Below are 24,586 nucleotides of genomic sequence, written 5' to 3'. Positions count from 1 at the left end.
AGCTTATTAAAATGTATGCAGATATGCCACATTTAGGGCAGGACAACGTCTGCCGGGTCTTCTAGTATGGGGCATATACAAACTGTCATTTTTGCCCCTTTTTTACGGCTAAAAGTTTCAAATTTCATCAAATACTTTCGTTTACGTCATATATTGTTGAGATAAGTAATTCATGGTCATAGTTATTTCATACAGACCACAAAAAACATCAAACTTTGCATACCGACACAAAATACCTACCTACTTTTTATTTTTTATTTATCTTCACTATATATCTCTTCGCTTATACAGCCGATTATTTGGAGATTACGAGTGGGATAAGATTATTGTTCAGCTCCATTCATGAAAGGTATGAAGTCTTCGGCACAGCCGAAGACAGTCGCGTCCCTGTTTTTATATTAAATTGGACAGTTACACATCATTTACAAAAAAAATTTCCATTGTGTAACCTAGAAAGGCCTAAACTAGAGGTAATATTATTATTTTCGACGTGTGTAAACTTTCTTTTGGCACTGACTGTATGTACGTACATTAGAGTGGTCCGAAAAATAATGACACTTATCATTGCTCTTTGAAATTAACAAAATCTAACGCCGTACATGCCTTTTTACATATTTAGATTTGAATGATTTAGCTTTCTGCTTCAGATTTCGGATCCTACTGGTTGGAATTGCAGTTATAACGGTATCAGAACACATGCCCTATCACTTTGTTATTACAAAATCTTAAATATATTGGAGGGAAAAGTTTTTATAAACTAGGCGGAGATACTATGTGTTTAATGCAGTCATTGTAATATCTTAAAGAGCGTTTTCAGAAGTGCCGGTTATGCAAGTTACAAGATAATGAAGGCGTTGGCGAAAAAGGAAAATTAAAAATGTTTTTCTGAGCAAATAAGTTAACTTTTGTTGGTACCCTCAGATATACATATGTTTGAATGCAGGCCTGCTCTTAAGTTTAATCTCCGCCCCATACTGACTTTCTTTCTATGAGCAGCTCTTGCATACACTCATTGCAGATCTCGGCCATATAACTTTTTTAATTTTTCTCACCAACAAATTTATTAAGTTATTCAAATTTTATTTTTGATCTTTTCTTCATATTTTTGCAAACAGTAAGTGTTTAGAGGCATTGTTGTTTTGTCTTGTTTACATCATATATACATAGATAACGTCGCTGCACCAACAGAAATTATGTTGTTATGTTTTGTTGTAATTTTTTTTTTTTTTTGATTTAAAGTTGCTTATTACCCACATATTTCTTTTAGCATATTTTGGTTTGGGAAAAAATAAAATTGGCTAAATGATCTTAGTACTAGAAATACTTTCAAAAAACAACGGGTATGCTACGGTATTTCATTTCTGACACATCAACTGCTAAGTGGAATGTCACCCTATCTCGGTTGCCAGTTCGAAAATGCCTATTTTAAAATATAGACAGTTTCCAAAAACTCTCTATGTAACGTCAAAATCTACTGAATTTATATCCATATAGTGAGTTTTTGAAACAATTTCTGGAATAGGGCCATTTTTGAAGGTTTCCTGAAATAGGGTGTTTTAAGCCTACAGCCGAGATAGGGTGATATTCCACTCAGCAGCAGCCTTAATTTGGATATTCCTAAAAAATTTTACGGCTGTGTGAAATGACTTGAGTATGCTGTGGTATGGCTGATAATCATATCGAGTATTTTGCCATTCGTACACGACAATTTGATGCCGTTATTTTTCCGGATAGATATATTTAATGTAAAAAAAACAGAATTTAAATTCTGTTTTTAAATCATAGTAATTCATAAAATATGTATTTACTTACCGGCAACTTTTAATAATTCTGCATCTACCAACTCGGTAAGATCGGGTTCTTCTCCATACCAAAATATCCATAACTCTTTGGCGGCGGCCAATGAAAGTGGCGGATGTACTTTCGAGCTAATCTCATAGAGGGCATTTGGATCCGAATTTTCCTGCCTAGTAGATTGTATGCGTCGCCAGACACATAAAATGTCAGCTTGCATACAACGTGAATAGGAGCGCAGGATTGGATCATCCAACGGATCACTTGACGCATTTACCCGTTCGCCATTAACGAACTTACGCCATTTAATGCCGCATAAATCAGTCTGTAATTATAAAAAAAGGAATTGGCCATTGAACATAGTAAATAAAAATTTATAAGTAGCTAAATATCTGCAATTGTGCGAGGATTCATCATGCACCCAAACCAAAACAGTACAAATAATACATTTTTGAAATTCTGAATACATTTTCAAATATCGTTTCGATATCTTTAGATAATGCGAACACTACTAGTATGACCAGTCGGCAGGGCCACTGTTCTGTGTCATATATGTATGTACATACTATCTGACCTATAGCTTCTTTCGTGGATTCCTTTTTTATTTCTACCATTTTATATCCAAAAGTTAAGCCCTTTTTAAGGGTTCTGTTAGGTTTGAGCTGGCCGGTTCGTGTGGACCTCACATAACCTGAATGCGTCCTTAGCGTTACCAGAAGTTTTTTAACTACCAAACTAAAAACCCTTATCAAAACCCAGGACCAATGTTATAAGATAACTCCGTCCTCTTGGCAAATACTAGAAGCTTTGTACGACCTATGCCATTCGCTGCTTCTAATTCGGACAGCTGTATCAATCCTAATAGCTGGAGTCTTAGCCTGACAAGCACAGGTCACGAGCAGGTATCCTCCCAGGCGCACTTCCTACTTCTATTATCACTGACCAAGCTTAATTTAAAAACATGTGACGCCAGAAAGCAGTGTCCAGTCAGAATGTTCGCAATGATAGGAGCAATTTTGTTAATCCAATGTTGTAAGACCTACACATGATCTAAGTTTGTTTAGCTAGCTTTCCCGCTTTTTCATTTCCATCTATTCCCGTATGCTCAGGAAATCAATATATTTCTCGCTATCCTGATTCTTACCAGGGATTGCTTACACGCTCACACACTTCAAGATGGTGTGCTATGAGAGTGTGTCTTTATTGCTGCATAGTTGTCAATGAACAAATTTACGTGGCTGCAGTTTGAGCCATTTCCAGCCAGTGTTTCTAATGCTTTGGTCACAGCTACTACTTCCACCGGAAAAACGCAACTGTGATTTGGCAGCTCGTAGCATTTGTTGATTTCCAGATCTGCGCAGTATACCGCAAACCCTACTTCTTCCTTTACTTTGGAACCATCGTTATTACATACGTGTATCGCCTCGTCTGCCCTTTGAGCTACCTTGCGCCAACTTTTTCCCATCTATGTTTTTGTTGTGTTAACAATGCTTTCTCCCATTGTCATCAAAGTCCTCTACCCGGAGCTAAGGAAACTAGCAGTTTCAACAGGGGTGGATCATAGGGAAGTTGCTGTTAGAGGCGTAGGTTACATAATACAATTGAAGAGATGGTTGGTGTCATGTGGGAACACATTGCATGTTGGACATATGTGCATACATTACGTATGTCGGGGCTGATTCTGGACAAGTAAGAGTTAAATCTGTAGAAGTATTCAGAACGAAGTTGGTCCAGGGTGACTCATGTCTCCCTTGGCAGTCTATTTCTTCTTCTGCAACGGTAGGATAGTGTATATTGATAACGGAGTTCACCGAGCGCTCAATTCGGCTCCTTATACCTCCTAGGAAACAAGACCATATCCGCCCTCTTCGCGTTGGCGCTCAACCCGCTATTAGATGCCCGAACCATTAAATAGCTAAATGGCCAATTAATGGTGACTTATCCATAACCAGATATAACAGCTGATCGAACCAACCTTATGTAAATCAATGTAATCTATTAATGGTGCCATACCTTAACGCTACCGCCATAACCATACCATAGCCAACCAATTGGTTTTTCGTTTTTCGCCATATCCATAACCTAAAAATATTTGAGTTGGAGAACTTATTAACTTTTTGTTGATTTTATTTATTGATTTGGATACGTTTTGACTAAGATACTTATTTTTTGTGGTATATGTTTGTAATTTCTTGCGTTTTCTTCATTTTCATGAAATTTTCACGATTTTTAGGTTAAGGCACCATTAATCGATCACATTGGAGATGGTTATGGATATGGGTATGCTTACGACTATGGCGTTAGGGTTAAGGAAGTTCAATTGGCCCTTAATTGTTGGAAAATCTAATATGATTAAACTAGCACTTTTGTCCCACGTTGTTGTTGTTTTGTCCCATATTTATTAATAAATAAATAAATAGTTATTCTAAAGAACGACATACCCACTTCAGAAATTATAGGTAAGTTTAATACGTTAAAAATAACAAATACAAATAAATTGGCCAAGTTCAGTGGCTAATTCAAGTGTAGATATCGCAATATATGTATAACCAATATCGTAAGCCATATTTATTTATATTGCCTCATAAGAGAATGTGTACATATGTACGTATATATTACCAAATCTTACTTCGCTGCTGGTTAAGGAAATAAAAACTAAATTGAAAACAATAGCAAAACTAAAAAACAGTTAAGCATAGTCCAGCTACGAATTTGTGCCACCAGAAGAGCGAGAAATATGGAAACTTTACATAAAATTATCAGCGACTAACTTCACTTTACTGATTGACGTGAGTATAACGGCAAAAGCAAGAAGTTACCACTTTGTATTAACAACAGACCTGAGAAGTTGAAGTATACGAATTGGTGGAATTGAAGAGGGATGAAAAGTGGTAAACAGAAACTAGATAACATAATGAAAACGAAAAAGATACATGGCACAAATTAATCAAGCAATAATACACATATAGCATAACGAACGAATAAAAACAAAAAACAAAAAAAATGCAGCAACAAAATTGAAGGAAAAATAGGCAAATAGAATAGCATATTTGTGTATATATCTACCCAGCAGCAACTAACGAAAAGATAATAAAAAACTGATTTATAATAAACTGAAATGCAGACGGAAGTCTTGCTTTTTTGTATGGAACTGACTGAAAAAAATTTATGAAGATTGGCCTATAATGCGTAGCAATTTAGGGGGTAGAACTCAACGTGTCAAAATTGGTTCACAATAGTCTGGGCTTAAACCACTGCTGACTGGTGTTCCGCAGGGATCTACTCTAGGTATTTTATGGTTTAGTCTCTTCATAATTGATATCTTCTCTATATGTATGTCAGCATGCCCATATGCAAGCTTACGCTGATGACATTCAGTTATATCTATCTGAAAGGCATGAGGATACAAGCCATCTTTGTGAAAAGTTCAATAATGACTTAGCTTCCTTTGTGCCTTAATAGTGATAGGTCTTACATTCGCCCCATATCTAAAAAAAAGGCAATAGCTTTCCCAAATACTCCTCCTTTATCTATTGGTGCCAAATGTGACCAATCTTGGCTTTATCATCAACAGTAGCTTAACATGCGAAGATCACGTAAACTCTATTGTCTGCAAAATTTACAATATATTCGAACTTCAGCGGCGTTTACTCTCCCCATGTTAGGTGAAAACAATACAATACAGCTAATTTTGCCGGTCATATGCTACTCCTAACTGGTATACAGCAAGCTGAGCTCGCATTATGCTCATAAGATCGATGTAGCTTTCAACCACGTTACGCGCTATGTGTTCGGGTTGGAAAGGTTTGACCATATTTCCAATTGGAGAACACAAACGTGTTTACTAGGGTGTGAAATAACTGACTATCTGAAGGCCTAGAAACCTAGATATCTTTATGATAAGCTAATTTTTCCCAGGTCATCTCGCACTCATGCTCTGATTGTGCCAATTACCTTGCCACCTCGCTGATATTCTTTGTCAATGCAATTCGTACTTGGAACTCGATACAATGTCCATTCGCAGTAGTGTTGATAAAAGCAACTTTAACGCAGTTTGATATGCTTACTACCGCTAAACTATTTCCTATATTTATACTCTCATGTTGATTACTGACTTGATGTTTTATTTTTCTATATCTGTATCTTACTGTTCAAGATGTATATGTATTGCTTTGAATTGTAAGTTTCTTCTTGTGTTATGACCAAACCAAGACTTAAGAATTATCTGTATTTTTGCTATTCCATATTCTCTTGTACTATAAGAGATCGTAGATCTCATTGTGCTAATGTGACTTATCAATAAATGAAATATCAGATTGTGATAGGTCAAGTCCATAGCTTTCACTTAAAGTGCCGCTTATTTCTCTTCTTTCCTTTTCTTTTGCTATAAAACGTGTACCAATACGAAAAATTTAAATTGTGTTTAGGATAATCGTCATATATATTATTTCTAATTGCTATTTTTATGTACGGGCCCCTTTTTCGCTCTTATTTGGAATCCAAATCTATAAATAAAGTTTTGGTTGTAAGGATGGAGATTCGGGCTATTAGCGTACTTTGGGGAATTTTGGTCGTAGTGCTTTTATTTAGCTATATTTTGTTAAAATAATTTGTTAATAAAAATAAACGATTGTGAGCACACAAAGAAATCTATTTGTACTATGTCACTATTGTGAATATTTGCACTGCATTACCGGCAGTTGCTATCACACGCTAGATGACAGCGCAAGCTGTAAGTGTTAATTGATTGATACAACAGCGGATTTCTGTTTATATTTGATAAGAGATTTTTAGATTGGTTGCGCAAGCTGCGCACGGGTCCGGCTCGTATATATTGTGACGAATTTTAGTGATACTAAGTGATACTCACATCACTACTTTGATGCTAAGCAAATGAAGCCACAACAATAATAAAGCAAGCAGTGACTTGTATCTACATAAACAAATCAATCATTATGTCTACCCATATGTCCATACGAGCAGCGGAGAGTAACGCACAAACACATGCATATATCTGAGATACTCCCAAAAGTATGCAATCATTTGTGCAAGAATCACTCACATATACACGCGCATGGGCTATGAGAGAAGCTATAAAATCGTGCATCTGTACTTATAGCTGAGAAATGTATAGCTGATAACTAACTAGTAAATTCTAGAAATAGAAGCGCCTAAAAATATTTCAACGAGGAAACCAAACAGTATAAAAAGCAGCAACAGTTGAGACACGACAATCAGTTTGATTTAAGCAAGCTATCAGTTGCGAAGTATAAGTGTTATTGTGAAGTGCGTTAAAAAAGGCCATTTTGCATTATTGAATAGTGGCGTTATTTATTCAACAGTTTAGTGATTCGAACGTTAGTAGAAGGTTGCAAATAAGAGGAATTTCAGTAAATACGTTACAATATTATTTCTAAGTGTTGTGTTTATGTACGGGTCCCTTTTTCGCTCTTATTTGGAATCCAAATCTATAATAAATATAGTTTTGGTTGTAAAGATGGAGATTCGGGCTATTAGCGAGCTTTGGGTAATTTTGGTTGTAATGCTTTTGTTTAGCTATATTTTATTAAAATAATTTGCTAAAAATAAACGATTGTGAGCACACAAAGATATTTGTACTAAAGCACTATTGTGAATATTTGCACTGTATTACCGGCAGTTGCTCTCATACGCCAGATGGCAGCGCAAACTGAAAGTTTTAATTGATTGATAGAACAGCTGATTTCAGTTGGTGAATCGAAAAAAATCGCTGCAGGTGAAAGTTTTAAATATAAAACCGCGTGAATTTTATTAATTCCTTTATATTAAGTCGGTTGAATGTTTGTCCGCATATTCAATACAAATATTGCAATCGATTTTTAAGTGACTTCTCATTGAGCTACAAACGTGAAACTGCACACATGGTTTAAGACACCGAGACAATGCAACAAAAGGGGGAAAAATAGGTGGCGCACGGATCGAAATAATTAGATGAGAATTTGGAAATTTGAAACCGGCTTTTAAGTAACTTTTCAATGAGTTAGAGACTTGTAATTTCAAACTTAATTCAGAGGCCGATGACAGTATAAAATGCATTTCAAAAAGTTTCGCTAGGTGGCGCACGGATCAAGTTATTAAGAAAAATCGTACAGAACGGAAGAAATTGAGCTACAAACGTGAAACTTCATATTGTAACTTCTTGTCCCTCCTTCCTTCTGTTTCATCCTTGTCTCTCCATCGTATATTTTCCTTTCACTTTCTTGATTTCTCTATTGTACTCCCACTTTAATTCCTTTCCCTCAACCTCCCTCTGTTTTTCTAATGCACTTTTTAAGTAATAAGCAATTTTTCAAGTAAGAATTGCAATGAAAACTTCTCGTAATTATTGCATAGAGCTGTACTGCATTACATATTAGGGTGGTCCTTGAAAAATCAAATGGATGTTTTTTACACTCTTACAGGATTCCATGGCTTAATAGTCCTCGGGGTCATATATTTATATGTTAATATCTAGCTTCTTTGATAGCAGTATTACAATTTGAGGAATCAAACAAAAAAAATTTAATTTTTTAATAGTCATGCTTATGTTGATATTACATTGAAAATTGAAAAAAATTAAATAAATAATGTATACCTTGAAATGAAAATGAAGTATACAATTGAAACTGAAAATGAAGTATACAATTGAAAACGAAAACATGACCAAAACACCAAAAAGAATGTGGAACATGCGAACCAAACCATCATCAGCCGTGAGCCACTCCTCGTACATATGTACAATGGGAAATTTAAATGCTTACATGTATAGATATATGTATGTACATTAGACTGCGTTGGTCCCCATTCAAAAAAAAAGTTGCTAATGTCCGCCCCTAAATTTAAAGATTATGTTGAGAGGGTTTCGGAAATTTTTTTTTTTTATTTTTTTGATCCTTCGCAATACAGCCGAAAAGGTTTTGTCGTTTTAACTTGGTTATTTGACGTCCGATTTTTAAAATTTATATGTCATTATTTTGACCTTGAGAAGCTTCACATTTCTGTTTAATGTCCTTTTAAGCTATGAAGTCATTTTCACATGATTAGGTCAGCTAACTAAAGTATCCATTTTTCCTTACCAAACGAAAGTACTTAAAAATTCAAGAAAATGTTACTTTGATACCATATTACTAAAATAATAAACAAAGAAGGTATAGCGCTTTCAATATTTATTGCAACTGAATCAATGTTATACTTAGACGCGTTAACAAAAAAAAATAAAATTTCGAAATTTAGAATTTCGAACTTCGAATTTCGTAAGCCGATATCTATTTTTTGGAGGCTTAGTTCAAAAAACGGAGATGGTACTTTATTTACTTAAGCCTCAATTTCTACAAAAAAGTGGGTTTTGTCCAATACCCAGAAAAAAAGTTGATTTTTTCGCATAGTGTTATTATTATAAATACGAAACAACAGGTTTGACTCACTTACATATTTATTTTGACTTCCCCTATTCATGATATTTGGCATATCTTTATTAACTTTTCAATGCAAACCCTAATACTAATTTTTCCTCCAAAAATGTCATGTGTTTCAGGTCTAAGTATAATAAGAATCAAGTAAAATAACAGTTGCAAAAAATATTGAAAGTGCTATAACTTAATTCATTTTCAATTCACAGACGTGTATGATATATATATATGTATATATTAAGTAATAAAAAGTAATAAAAAGTATTTTAGCCTCGAATAAGATCTATGCATAGCCGTTTAAAATTCATAATATTATTATTTACTTCTTTAGAAGAATACGAAATAAATTAGACACTTTAACAGCAATAAAAATATACAATACAATCATAAAGCCACATTTTGAATACTGTTCCACAATTCTGTACACATCGTGTAACCAATCACAAATAGGAAGGATACAGAAATTACAAAACAAATGTATGAGATCAATAATAAAATGCCACAAATACACCCCAATAAGTCACATGCTTGAAACATTGAAATGGCTAAATATTGAGCAAAAACTGATGCTCAATACACTATTAATGATTTTTAAAATTAAACAGAACAGGGCGCCGATGTATTTAACAAGTTGCATTCAGTATGTTAGAGATACACACCAATATGCTGTGCGGAATGCGAATGACTTTCGACTAGGATTACAGCGGACTACTGCAGCCCAAAAAACATTATTATATAAGGGCCTTAACATATTTAACTCGTTACCTGATTATATCAAACGAGAGAATAATATTATGAATTTTAAACGGCTATGTATAGATCTTATTCGAGGCTAAAATATTTTTTATTACTTTTTACTTTTTATTACTTAATATATATATATATATCATACACGTCTGTGAATTGAAAATGAATTTGTGATATTTAAAATTTATTGTGAAATCAAAAAATATGTAAACATATTAATAATAAATATCAATCTATCTATCTATCTAAAAAAAAAAAAATAATCAGGTAACGAGTTAAATATGTTAAGGCCCTTATATAATAATGTGTTTTGGGCTGCAGTAGTCCGCTGTAATCCTAGTCGAAAGTCATTCGCATTCCGCACAGCATATTGGTGTGTATCTCTAACATACTGAAAGCAACTTGTTAAATACATCGGCGCCCTGTTCTGTTTAATTTTAAAAATCATTAATAGTGTATTGAGCATTAGTTTTTGCTCAATATTTAGCCATTTCAATGTTTCAAGCATGTGACTTATTGGGGTATATTTTTGGCATTTTATTATCGATCTCATACATTTGTTTTGTAATTTCTGTATTCTTCCTATTTGTGATTGGTTACAAGATGTGTACAGAATTGTGGAACAGTATTCAAAATGTGGCTTTATGATTGTATTGTATATTTTTATTGCTGTTAAAGTGTCTAATTTATTTCGTATTCTTCTAAAGAAGTAAATTTTTTTGCAGCTTTTTTACACAAATAGTCCACGTGATTGTTAAATTTGAGCTCATTGTCTATTATTACACCTAAGTATTTCATATTGGTTACTTGCTCAATACTAGTATTATTTATCACTAAATTTATTTCGCTATTTGTATTCATCACCATTACTTTTGTTTTCTGTTCATTCAATTTGAGCCTATTCATTTTAAGCCATTTCATAATTTCATCTATATCACATTCTAACTTTCGTTTACATTCTTCCACTGTTTCTGCTTCTGTATATACCAATGTATCGTCTGCATACATTACCACTTTGGATTTTGATATCACTTTTTCTATATCATTTATGCAAATTATAAACAGAATTGCTCCCAGAAGAGATCCTTGGGGCACCCCTGTATTCACATATGACAAACTTGATTTTGTGGATTTTATTTTTGTTTGCTGTCTACTATTTGTAAGGTAGTCCTTAAACCAAAGTAGCTCTTTTCCTCTTATTCCATATATATACAGCTTTTGTATTAGAATACCTCTGTCTATTGTTTCAAATGCTCTTTTAAAATCAAGAAATAGCGCTGCTATTATTGTTTTTCGTGGACGCTTCTTCCACTCACTTCTTTGTTTATTATTTTAGTAATATGGTTTCAAAGCAACATTTTCTTGAATTTTTTAGTACTTTCGTTTGGTAAGGAAAAAAGGATACTTTAGTTAGCTGACCTAATCATGTGAAAATGACTTCATAGCTTAAAAGGACATTAAACAGAAATGTGAAGCTTCTCAAGTCCAAAATAATGACATATCAATTTTAAAAATGGGACGTCAAATAACCAATTTACAACGAAAAAACCTTTTCCGCTATATTTCGAAGGATCAAAAAAATAAAAATAAATTTACCGAAACCCTCTCAACATAATCTTTAAATTTAGGGGCGGACATTAACAACTTTTTTTCGACCCAGTCTAATGTACATACCTCATGTATGTATGTATATAAGTAAAAAAAAAAAACTGCGAAGCTTTGCAATCCACAAAGCTGTGCTAAATATTCTTTGTATGCATATACGTAAATGTCTAAGCTATATATGTATGCATCTACTTGGCTACACTAAACACAATGTAGGATATATACCGTCAATTTTCGAAGGATATGTTTAAAATCTCTTAATACGGCTAAATCTGCAGAAATGAAAGTGTTGTTGTTGTTGTAGCGATAAGGTTGCTCCTCGAACGCTTTGGGGAGTGTTATCGATGTGATGGTGCTTTGCCGGATACAGATCCGGTACGCTCCGGTACCACACCACCATTAAGGTGATAGCCCGACCATCTCGGGAACGATTTATGAGGAGCTTGGGGTCGCCAGAGCCTCCTCTGTTAGTGAAACAGGATTCGCCGCGGATAGGTGAGGTTGGCAATTGGGTTTGGAGAAACTATATATTGCGCTGGCAACCTGAAAGGTTGCGCTACAGAGCCCCTTGAATCTGGTATTTTAGTCGCCTCTTACGACAGGCATACCTACCGCGGGTATATTCTAACCCCCTGACCCGCTGGGGTCAAATGAAAGTGTCGAGCATTGTGGCAAAGACAAGTATGTTGACTTATCTCAAAAGCATTCTGGCAGGCACTATGCAAAGTTGGCATAACGGGAAAATCGAGGTGGTCATTGTTGTTTCGGTTGAAAATAGTCAATCAGGGTTCTGTACAGAGATGTAAAAAATTAAACCGGGTTTATTTCATCAGAAAAGTGTTGCTTTGATGCACAAAATTTTAATTTTATGTCGAGGCGAAGAGGGCTGTAGACTTGACGGGTACACTTGACAGCGAACCACACAAACAGGCGTCGCACCTTTATGTGAATCCAGTACTCAAAGAACAGTACCTAAAACTTGCGGAAGAGCAACGCATACTCCCCAGGGAAACGCGAGTCAATCGAGCTCAACTTCGTTCTGGATACTGTAACAGGTTAAACTCTTACCTATCTAGAATCAACCACGACATACAAAATGTATGCCCCGCTTTCAATGTGTCCCACATGACACCAACCATCTCTTTAATTGTAATGTGGGACGTACGCCTCTAACACCCCTCTCATTATGGTCCACCCCTGTTGAATCCTTGGATTTCCGTTGCTGACAATTTGTGATCGGTCGCACCTATTGGATGCGGCGAAGTACTGCAAGAACAACAACAACTTGGCGGGTATTCTAAATGGAAACAGCCTTCTGGCGTGATCTGCGTTTAAATTTAGCTTGGTCAGTGAGATCAGATATATGTATGAAGAAGCGGTTGGAGACTAGTATTAGCCAAGAAGACAGTCAGTTTATAACATAGGACCTGGTTTCTGATTGAATTTTCTTTTTTGGTTTGGGCGTTGAAGACGATTCTGTCTATGTGAGAAGATCCCCACTTACCGGCAGTCAATCAGTTTTAGTTTGCACTTCAAGCAGTGAACATCTCAGAAGTGAATTCTATGCTTAAACATTCTCCATGTAAACACCCTGCAAAAATCGTTGGATCATGTGGTTGTTGTTGTTGTTGTTGTAGCGATTAGGTTACTGTTGTTGTTGTAGCGATTAGGTTACTCCCCTAAGGCTTTGGGGAGTGTTATCGATGTGATGGTCCTTTGTCGGATACAGATCCGATACGCTCCGGTAACACAGCACCATTAAGGTGCTGGCCCGACCATCTCGGGAACGATTAGGTTACTCCCCGAAGGCTTTGGGGAGTGTTATCGATGTGATGGTCCTTTGTCGGATACAGATCCGATACGCTCCGGTAACACAGCACCATTAAGGTGCTGACCCGACCATCTCGGGAACGATTTATATGGCCACATTGAACCTTCAGGCCATCCCTCCCTCCCCACCCCCAAGTTCCATGAGGAGCTTGGGGTCGCCAGAGCCTCGTCTATTAGTGAAACGGGATTCGCCGCTCGAAGGTGAGGTTGACAATTAGGTTGGAGAAGCTATATGTTGCACTACACAGCCCCTTGTGTCATTCTGGAGTACTCCATGGATTACTCTGATGTAATGCTGAGCTGGAGTATATGGTCCATTCATAGGATATCGCAATGTTAATTGGACCATATTTTTTGTATGAATTGTGGTTAATTTTGGAGCACTCTCTTGGTCCATAGCTAGTACCATACATGCATGCATGAAGTACTAGTGATTTTTGCGAGGCACATACAACTAAAAACAAAGTCTAAGCTCTGGCGGCGTTGTGCATGACTGATCTAAAGACCCTGGCAAAGTGCCTTAATGCTGCGGCACAATGAAATTTTTCATATATGTAGTTGCGTTTTTTGACACAAGCTTATGCATTCCAGTAACACAATTAACCAAGATGTTGCGTTTATAAACATGAAGGAACTTCAGACTTGGCAGTTGAAGTCTTCGCCCATTCGCCTTGCCGTTCACATACAAAATTTCGCGAAGCACTGTTACAAACGAAACAACTCCCTATAAAACAAAAATACTTGCTAACATAAATGTTAGAGAAGTTACCAACGAGTGGAAAAAATAATTTCACTTGCAAAGTGTGCCAGCACCTTAGCCAAAGCAAATGTCAAATTCGTCTTCTTACGCCTTGCTTGCTCCAAATTTGCAAGTTGGCTACTTTTTCATGTCTATCGTTCTCCAAGAGTTAAACGCATCTGTATGAAAAACTGCTTATGTGACGGGGCTTTTAGTCAACCATATCTTTAGAGTCAAAAAAACCAAAAACCAATTGGTTGGCTATGTTATGGTTATGGTTGCGGCGTTATGGTATGGCACCATTGACCAATTACATTGTTTTTCATAAGGTTAGTTGAATCAGCTGTTTTATATCGATATGGCAAGTTTGCAAGAGCCTTAAGTAACTGCAAAGTGTATTTAGTATGCCGTTACACCAAATTATGATTAAAAAATTATTAGGTAGGTATGTACATACATATATGTACATATGTTGAAATCTGCATAGATACATATTGAGCTAGAGACACAGGTATGAATACTTACCAGGGCAAAGAAGTTTGTGTGGCAATCCTCCAAACTAGCGCCGTTTGTCTGATGATTTTGATGCGTCATAGTTTATTTATTTTTTTAACACAACAGCTCCACATTTTTCACAATTATCGTTGATATCAAGTAAATTTGCATTGCATTGTATTAAAACACTTACAAATAGCATACCCACATGCATTCATCAATGCATTAGCCACGCTTGACAAAAGATTTTTGTAGCTTCGGTTTTTTTTTTAACTAAAGATTATTTATTTTTATTATTATTATTGCGGCTACTACTGTGCGACTACGTCATTGACCGCTTCTGACGTTTATTTGTGTGTATGCATATGGAATATATATATACATATATGTTTAGTTATTTGTAGTTACATAGAATGTTGTTGTTGTTGTTGTTAGTTGTGTGTTGCCGTTTTATGGCATTCGTTCATTTTTGCTTTGATCATACGCCGTGAATCGCATACAATGCGAACGTTTTGATAAATAAGCACACATTTCTACACACACATACATAAGCATGTTTAAATAGCTGACGCACAGGTAAATTTAGGAAAATACCCCTTGTACGCTATTATTATGCTCTTTATTGCATACATTTCCCTTCTAACATATTAGTTTTTGAATTTTGGGTGTTTACTATAAAATTTAAATATAAAAGATTTAGTTACATATGTACACATATATTTTATAATTTATCTTGTTTTGAAAAATGTGCTTTTGTTTTCACTCGTTTAATTTTTCACTTGATTCATTTCTTTTTCATTTGACTGCGCTTTGTTCGCTGTATTTTTTTTTTAATGATATGTTAAAGTATTTCGAATCGAATTAACATTCGGAGTCAGGTAAATCAATTTCGAAATTACGAACGAAGTCAACCTAACTAATACCTGTGCTGGTAGTTAGTACATTGAAAACACTAACAATTCTGCCGACAACAGCGATCGACTACGGCGCCGTACGATTTCACACCAGCATACTGCGAAAAAAAAGCAACGACAATGAAATTTGTGCTCTTTGAAGATTTTGCATATTTTTTTTTTTTGGTGCTGAGGACGACTCATGCAATAACAGCGCAACACCACCAACACTACCACGGCTAACACACTAGCAAGTCATGTCACATTCAGCTACCGATAAACAGCACAACGAAACGAGATTATATTAACTACTAAAATAAACGAGCGAACGAGTAAACAGCGAAAACCCGACGATGCTAGTGTACAGAATGAGCACCGCTGACGTTACGATAGATAGAATTTTAACAGCGGCAGGCATGTGAGCATGAATACACAAGTTTAATACGCATCTATGTAGATACGTATGTTTATAAATGTTTTCTGTGTTTACTTGTTTGCTGCAGCTACTGTTGCTGGTGAAGGGTAGCAGCACAAAAAATTACTACCACTATTCTCCTCACAGGGCATTTATTCACTCACTCACTCAGTCACACACTACTTAATACTCCAATGCCTCAGACAGATTGTTGTTTCTTTGACTGAGAGAGTGAGTTCGCGATGAGTGTATGAGACTGTGTGGTCTGCTGGTTTCTTTACTTTGCTTTGCTCGCCGTTTGTTGCTGACTTTTCGCTTAATCGTTGTTGTTGATGTAGACAAAATATATGTATGCATATATTTAATAGTAGGAAGATAATGCTTACAAACAGATATGATATGCATGTAGTTAAAAAATTTTTTCCACACTGAGCACAAATATTTTGTATATTTCACTTAATATTTTCTTATTTTATGCATACATATGTATTTATGATGAGTTTTGATGTTTTTGTTTTCTTTTTAAAATACACATGTAAATAAGTATTTAGGCATATCTATCAATTAATTATGTATATGCACCTGAGTGTTAATAAATATGTAATAATAATGATTATTCAAATATTTCATTAACACTCATTCGTTTCATTATTCCCTACTTTCACTCAATGCAGTCATATGTGCCATTTTTTCTGATTGTTAATACATCTTGCGTGAACAGATGTGCGTTTAAGCTTAATCCCCCGTATATTTTTACAAATTTTAAGGTATATGCACGTAATATATGCATACGAACGGATGTACAAATATGCATACATAAGCGTGGAATCTCTATATGTGTTTTTATGTAGGTATGTATGTATAGATTTCCCCACATTGGCCCGAGCCGTGAACCTTTTTCATATAACAAAAGCACACAATAATTTTTTATTAAATACGTACTAGTCATGTAGCACTTAAACAGGTATTTTTTTGCCAATATATATAATGGAAAGCAAATTCGACAGTTCATAAACTAGATGTGTTTAAAATAATTATACTCAACACTTCTGTTAACATAATAAACAACAATTTTCATTGGAATTTTAAGATTTTTAAAATTTTCCTTTGATTATTCATTAGCAATTATTTCATATCAAAAATTTCTTTCTCACTGAAATTATTATTGACCGACCGCAGCGACAACGACGACAAGACAACGAACCTGAAAAAATTTTAACCAACGAATGAACGACATACAAGTGCGTCAAAAAAAAAATCGTCGTCTATACACAATGAATTTTGCCCATTTTGCTTTTGCATCTATTTTCTACTTCGGAGTGGAATTGAACCGAATCGTATATGAAAGAGAATTCGAGTAACAATTATATACATTATACTACAGTTGCCACTCTGGTCCATTTGGATCAAAAATGGTGCTTTCCAACCCCATTTGGTCAGGACCAGCTTTTCTCAAATTTGGTGCTTTTTAGACAATTAGCCACGATTTCGTATTTTGCTTTAATTTTCACTATGTTACAAATGCTAAACACCACCCTCATAATTTGCTTGATTGTGCTTCCTGTTGAATGCACCTAGATCAACTCAAAAAACTCACTTCTAGAAAACACGAAAAAACCTACTTATATGCGCCAATGCAACTTTTATTTTTTATACTACCTTTCTTCGCTCATTAGTGGAGGTATTAGTAAATCGATAGTAAATTGGTAGGCATTGAGTTGGGAAGTTCGGAGGTACTCGTAACTATGAACTTTCAGATATTTGAGTTAGATTCCTATTGGGTGTCGTTGTTGTAGCGATGATTGATTGATTGATTTATTAATTTAGTAATAATAGGATTACTAGTAATTACATTGATATTATTTACAAAATTTGGATATGCTATTTTCTTACAAAATCTATACATTTTCTCTTAAATGATTTAATATTTTGCTCTTGTTTGATGTATTCGCTTAATGTATTGAATATTTTAAACCCTTTATAAAATATATTATTTTGCGATGATGTTTTGCTATACTTCTGTAATCTTATGTCTTTAACGTTTCTCAGCCCATTTGGTTGCACTTCTCCAACATAGAGGACCTTCTCTGCTATGTAGTCTGGCATTTTTCCGATAGTAGTCTGGTATACAAACATAATTGTATTCAGCTCTAGTCTCTGCCGCACATTCAACCATTTCAGTGTATCATCAGCTGTACGGATGTATCTCATGGACCGGCCAGTTCAACCTACCTACCTGTACGGATGTATATCTACCACATTTTAATATTATTCGCATAGCTCTATTTTGTAGCTTTTGCATTCTATCAATTTGCGAGTTATTACAACACGAATACAGTATAGTTGAACAATACTCAAAATGTGGTTTAAGTATTGTGTTATAAATTTTTATTGTATTTAGCACAGATAAGTTCTTTCTAATTCTTCTCAGGAAACCAAGTTTTTTTCCTATTTTTTTGCACGCGTTTTCCATGTGAGGAGAAAACTGAAGACCATTGTCTATTATTACACCGAGGTATTTAATGTTATCTAATGTTCTGTAAAGGCAAATCTACCATTACTAATCTACCCCCCCAGCGGGTTAGGGGATCAGAATATATCCGCGGTAGGTATGCCTGTCGTAAGAGGCGACTAAAATACCAGATTCAAGGGGCTGTGTAGCGCAACCCTTCAGGTTGCCAGCGCAATATATAGCTTCTCCAAACCCAATTGTCAACCTCACCTATCCGCGGCGAATCCTGTTTCACTAACAGACGAGGCTCTGGCGACCCCAAGCTCCTCATGGAACTTGGGGGTAGGGAGGGAGGGAATGGCCTGAAGGTTTAATGTGGCCACATAAATCGCTCCCGAGATGGTCGGGCTAGTACCTTAATGGTGCTATGGCACCGGAGCGTACCGGATTTGCATCCGGCAAAGGACCATCACATCGATGACACTCCCCAAAGCCTTCGGGGAGCAACTTTATCGCTACAACAACAACAACAACATTACTAATCTACTTGAATTCACAACTCATGTTTCTAATCGATTTAGGGAAAAACTCCACACTGATGTTATTTATACCGATTTCAGTAAAGCATTTGACAAAGTATCACACTCCTTACTTATCTACAAGCTTAATCGGCTTGGTTTCCAACCTGGTCCCACCCAGTGGATCTCGTCGTATCTCTGCGGTCGAACGCAAAAAGTTATTTTTAAAAATACTCTTTCTAATGTCATTGATGTTCCCTCTGGCCTCCGACAGGGCAGGTCCAATTCTGTTCTTGCTATTTAATAATGATATATGTACCACAATAAAATATTCCAATGTATGCCGATGATGTAAAACTTTTTAGGTTGTTGTTGTTGTTGTTGTAGCGATAAGGTTGCTCCCCGAAGGCTTTGGGGAGTGTTATCGAGGTGATGGTCCTTTGCCGGATACAGATCCGGTACGCTCCGGTACCACAGCACCATTAAGGTGCTAGCCCGACCATCTCGGGAACGATTTATGTGGCCACATTAAACCTTCAGGCCATCCCCTCCCTCCCCACCCCCAAATTCCATGAGGAGCTTGGGGTCGCCAGAGCCTCGTCTGTTAGTGAAACAGGATTCGCCGCGGATAGGTGAGGTTGACAATTGGGTTTGGAGAAGCTATATATTGCGCTGGCAACCTGAAGGGTTGCGCTACACACCCCTTGAATCTGGTATTTTAGTCGCCTCTTACGACAGGCATACCTACCGCGGGTATATTCTGACCCCCTTACCCGCTGGGGGGAAACTTTTAAATATCGAGTTCATGCAGATAGACTTGAATCAATACAAAAGCAGTTTCTACTTTTCTCTTTAAGAAATTTTCAGTAGGACTCTGCGTATAATCTTCCCCCTTATACTAGACGGTTGAAGCTTATTAATCTTCCAACTCTTGCAAGTCGTAGAGAATTGCTAGGCGTAATATTTATGGCTAAACTACTGAAGGGATAGATTTCTAGCCCAATTCTCTTAATCGAAGTAAACTTTAACGTCCCATCACGAGTGTCAAGATATTACAAACCTCTTCTTTTGAGGCAGCGTAGAACTAATTTCGAATTAAATTAACCTTTTCGGTGTTTGTGTCATGATTTCAACACTCATTCTAGTTCATTTGAATAACGTATTCCCTTTTTATCATAAAGAAAACTGTCCTATCCTATCTTAACAAAAATAAACAAAAAAATTAAAATTTTACGTACTAAAAAGTTCACTTAATAATGTAGTATATGCATAATTTCTAACTGTTATTTATAATACTCAGCTGATGGTTTTTATTCTGTAGCTCAGCAGTTTTAGATCTCAACGCTTAACAAACCTCCGCCTATCAACAACTCCGTAAAAGCAAAAACACATCCGCGCGTCATGCGGATGCGCCCCTCGCGTCGGTTGGGCGGGCTTTGGAGGCCATTAATCCGTTGGGTATTATTATAAAAAAAAAAATAATAATAAAAATATCGATCCTTGCGCCACCTAGAGGCGACTTTTTTCATAGGTTGCTTTCTATTCATGTGTGTATCATGTGTTCCAAATATGAACCAAATCGGACCATAAGTACTGTTTTTTGAAATATTTCGATCCATGCACCACCTATTGGAGTTTTTTCTTATTATTGCATTGTCATCGGGTTCTGAACTATATTTCAAGTTTCAAGCTTGTAGCTTATCGGGAAGTTACTTAAATTTCAATTACAAAAATCTTGCCAGCCAGCAGCCAGCCTGTGAAGTCATGCTAAATAAAATCGTTTTAAAAGACAGCCTACAAAAATTTAGTGCAATTAGCAAAAGTTGTTTAGTAAAATAGTCGGATATAACTAAACGAATATTTGTCTGCTTTCAAATATTTTTTTTTGCAATTTTAATGAAATTACTAGAAAAGAAATCCCATACCCAGCTATGTTTCCGGACACTCAATTTACAGCATAAAAAAAAAATAAATATTTTTTCCTTTAATGACAAAAATCCGAATTTATCAAATTTTAACATTTTTGTAATGACAAAGAATTGAATTCATTAAATCGTCAATATTCGAATAACGACATTTAGTCGATTGCATGTTATGTTGAAATCGAATAACAGCGAGCCGATTTTCAATCAATGCAAGAAATGCACCAATAATCGATTGAAAACAAGAGCTTAAAAATTTGAATGCAGTTCAAAGTTTCCCATCTTTTCGATTTTATTTTTTGTATTGGTAAAAGTTTTTTTTTATTGAATTAAAGAAAATAAATAAAAGAAGAGAATAAATGATAAAATTTGTTAATATTTTTCACTACTATTTTTGTGTTTGCAGCTGGGAGTGTTCAAACCCGGGGGACTTTTTTCCCTCCGTATTCCTTTTCAGTATTTTTTCGTTTTAAGTCATACCAATTGCACCTAATAGAAATCAGAGCAATTTTTCAGTAGATTCAGTTTTACACATTATTGTACATACTAAAATTCAAACAGATTCCAAAACAACCTAAAATTTCTGATACAAATTTATAAATTTTTGTGCAAAGTTCAAATTTAAGTTACTTTTTACTTTTCGAATCTTTGGAAAGAATGTATTACTGGTGAGGCTCAGTTTAAAATAAAATTTGTAAATGAAATGCAACTCCTTTTCCTTTTTATTTCCATGTTTGCAACCTTATTTTGTATTAAAAGTTTTTGTGGTTTTTTTTATCATTATTAATAAAATTAAGAAACTTTTGCTAGACCATTTTAACGCCTGAAAATTTCCTACCGGCAACACTAATGAGCAACTACCAAATATAAGAGAAATTGAGAGCGCCGCCAACACTTTAATGCCTCTTGTCTCTTCTGCTCTGAAATGATACTGAAAACCAACACATTCAACATTCGACCTAATCAACCACTTTGGAGGGGGAGCACGGAATCTAAATTCCAACAACTCAATGTTGAAAGTTCGCAACATAATCTTATAGATAAGTATGACCACCCTCATTGAAGTTGACTGTGTTGATATGAAAATCTTGATTCTGATCTAGCAACAGTTATCTATCCATATGCACGTACGTTGATACACATTTCACTTCTCTATGTGGTAGGTATAGTTCAAACAAACTTTAAGTTTTGACCAAATACCAATCCAGGCTTTCTTGAGCTTCTGCCAAACTGAATCTGTATTTTCTGTTTCCCTGTCTTTGGTTACTACAGCTACGTAACGAAACTTTTTAGCTCTTCTGTTGAACGTTGATAATTCCTTAGCTCATTGTGTGATATTTTAAGAAAGATAGAGACGGCAGCTTGCTACTCGTAGCCAATTGCTTTCTATGAGGTAGTCGCTGGTTTTATTTGGCTTTTTTTTTAAAACAAGGTTTAAATCCTCGGGGTATACCGATGGTTCTAAATTAAAAGAAGGGGTAAGGTTTGCTGCTTACTGTTTCGATCCTAGATCCTACAGGCCAGTTTATTAGTACAGTGTCTTTCAGGCGGAAATTGTAGCCGTTAAGAAAGCAGCTGCAGTCGCATCAAAATATATATTGATAGTGAGGCCGCGATCAAGGCCATAATATTTTCAAGTATACCTGTGTTCGGCCGTTGTTGTTGCTGTAGTGATAAGGTTGCTCCCCGAAGGCTTTGAGGAGTGTTATCGATGTGATGGTCCTTTGCCGAATACAGATCCGGTACGCTCCGGTAACACAGCACCACTAAGGTACTAGCCAGACCATCTCGGGAACTGTTTGACTGGCCACATTAAACCTTCAGGCCATCCCTCCCTCCCCACCCTCAAGTTCCATGAGGAGTTTGGGGTCGCCAGCGCCCCGGCTGTAAATGAATTCGCCACGGTTAGGTTAGGTTGACAATTGGGTTTGGAAAAGCTATATATTGCGCTGGCAACATGAAAAGATTCCGCTACACATCCTCTTGAATCTGGTATTTTAGTCGCCTCTTACAACAGGCATACCTACCGCGGGTATATTCTAACCCCCTTACCCGCTGGGCCACCCGTGTACTCGGGGGTTGCTAAACTAAATCGCTGCACAAATTTCTCCTAACAGAGCAAAATTTTTACGTTGAGGGCACTTCGCAAGCCTTAGTATATTACTTCGAACCACAAAAAGGTGCATTGTTAATTCTAATTCGACTATATGTATGTATGTCTAGTCTAGTATAGATGAAATATCTAGTTGGTTGCGATTGTGTTTCATATATAAGAAATTGCACAACGCCTAAACGATCAAATTGTTACTTTAACGCGGGGGCGGTGGGGATAGATGTGAGTACTGCTATCCTCTTTGCTGCTACGTCAACTGCAGTAACGAGTGCAATAGAAAACTTGGCTACAAATGGTAGATTGGCGAAAATTTGTGGGCTCTCTTTGTCTCAGCTTAATTATATAGATACCTTTTCTGTGAAGCTACCTCTGCCGCTCACACAACCATGGTACGTACTCGTTACTTTCAACGACAAATTTTTTGTTCTTGGATTTTTTTTATATGCAGCCGATTTTGGTGTTTGTTGTTTTTGCTAGCTGGATTATTTCGCTTTGCTTTCATTATTTCTACTTTCGTAGTTTTTACATCTATGCATTGGACCCTAAAATTTGCTGTACTGCATTTATTACAACCAAAAAAGCAATGCGTTGGTCATAATAATAAGTGCAAAAACGATTGCATTTTGTATGTATGCAAATTCATAAACATGAGTTTACTATTGCCTATATGCATATACCTACGTGCATACACCATTGTGCTCCTAATACATAGACAGTCTGCATAAAAAATAAGCACAAATAGAAAACTACACAATATTCAATATCCACACGAAAATCAATCCATATCAAGTTTTATACACAACGAACCAAGTACTTCATGTCTTCTTCCATTCGTTTGCTTTATACGTAAATTCTTTTTGAAATTCATCTACCATTCGAAAATCATGAAGAGTAATCCACACTTTACGCATTTACTTATACACACAATCTCTTTCATGCATGCGAGCGAGTCAAATATGCACACAATTTCATGGGACACTTTTGCTCCACTTTCCATTCGCACTCTTCCTTTTTTCTTCTTTTTTTGGTTAAATACCAATCGATGTTTTTTAACCGTTTATCCTTGCAGCTAATTTTATATACTTAAAACACGTTTATGATAACTAATGCATTCTCACGACTTGCTTTGAGCAAGATAATTTGTATCCACATTTTTTTTTGTATAAATTTTTTTTATTAAATATACATAAATTGAGCACTAGCAACCGATTTCAAATTATATTGCTGACGGCAATCACGATATGACATTTGCGACTGTAGAATCGAAAATGGCGATTATAAAAGAAAAAATAATTCGTGTAAAGTGCAGTGTTGTATTTTCTAGTACTAAAGAAATGTTTACCAATTTATAAAATATTAACTGTTTTTTACATCTATATACGTTCACGTTTAAACTTGATATGGACTGCTAAGCGACAAACTTTAAATACACCTCTGAAATTGCTGCGCATAAAATTAGTGGTACTAAAGCCGTTTTTTACACGCGTATACGTTTACGTTTGCGCGTTAAAAAAAAAACGCCTATCCTCGCTTAGATAACGCTTAGGAGACCCATCTAGCGGCAACTAGCTACAGCACAGGGTGTACCGAAAAGCGGAGACACAACCCTCTGTTGTATTTCTGTGTATAACATATA

The 24,586-nt window shown here is 35.8% G+C and overlaps 1 protein-coding gene across 20 annotated transcripts in view; it reads right to left on the bottom strand.

Annotated features, from left to right (window-relative positions):
* The window catches only part of skd (mediator complex subunit skuld), a 122,397-nt gene that overhangs the window by 92,272 nt on the left and 5,539 nt on the right, over positions 1–24,586 (bottom strand). The window contains exons 1-4 of one of the 20 annotated variants that reach the window (XM_067789071.1): positions 23,758–24,185; positions 16,021–16,463; positions 14,668–15,309; positions 1,813–2,119 (exon numbers count right to left, since the gene is read on the bottom strand). In XM_067789071.1, coding sequence (XP_067645172.1) covers positions 1,813–2,119; positions 14,668–14,736 — 376 coding nt within the window. In that variant the 5' untranslated portion in view covers positions 14,737–15,309; positions 16,021–16,463; positions 23,758–24,185. The other 19 variants (XM_067789068.1, XM_067789072.1, XM_067789073.1 and 16 more) reach the window with 19 other exon arrangements.

Source organism: Eurosta solidaginis, chromosome 5, assembly GCF_040869045.1.
Source record: "Eurosta solidaginis isolate ZX-2024a chromosome 5, ASM4086904v1, whole genome shotgun sequence".
Lineage (NCBI taxonomy): Eukaryota > Metazoa > Arthropoda > Insecta > Diptera > Tephritidae > Eurosta > Eurosta solidaginis.
This window is presented reverse-complemented; position numbering and strand designations above follow the sequence as displayed.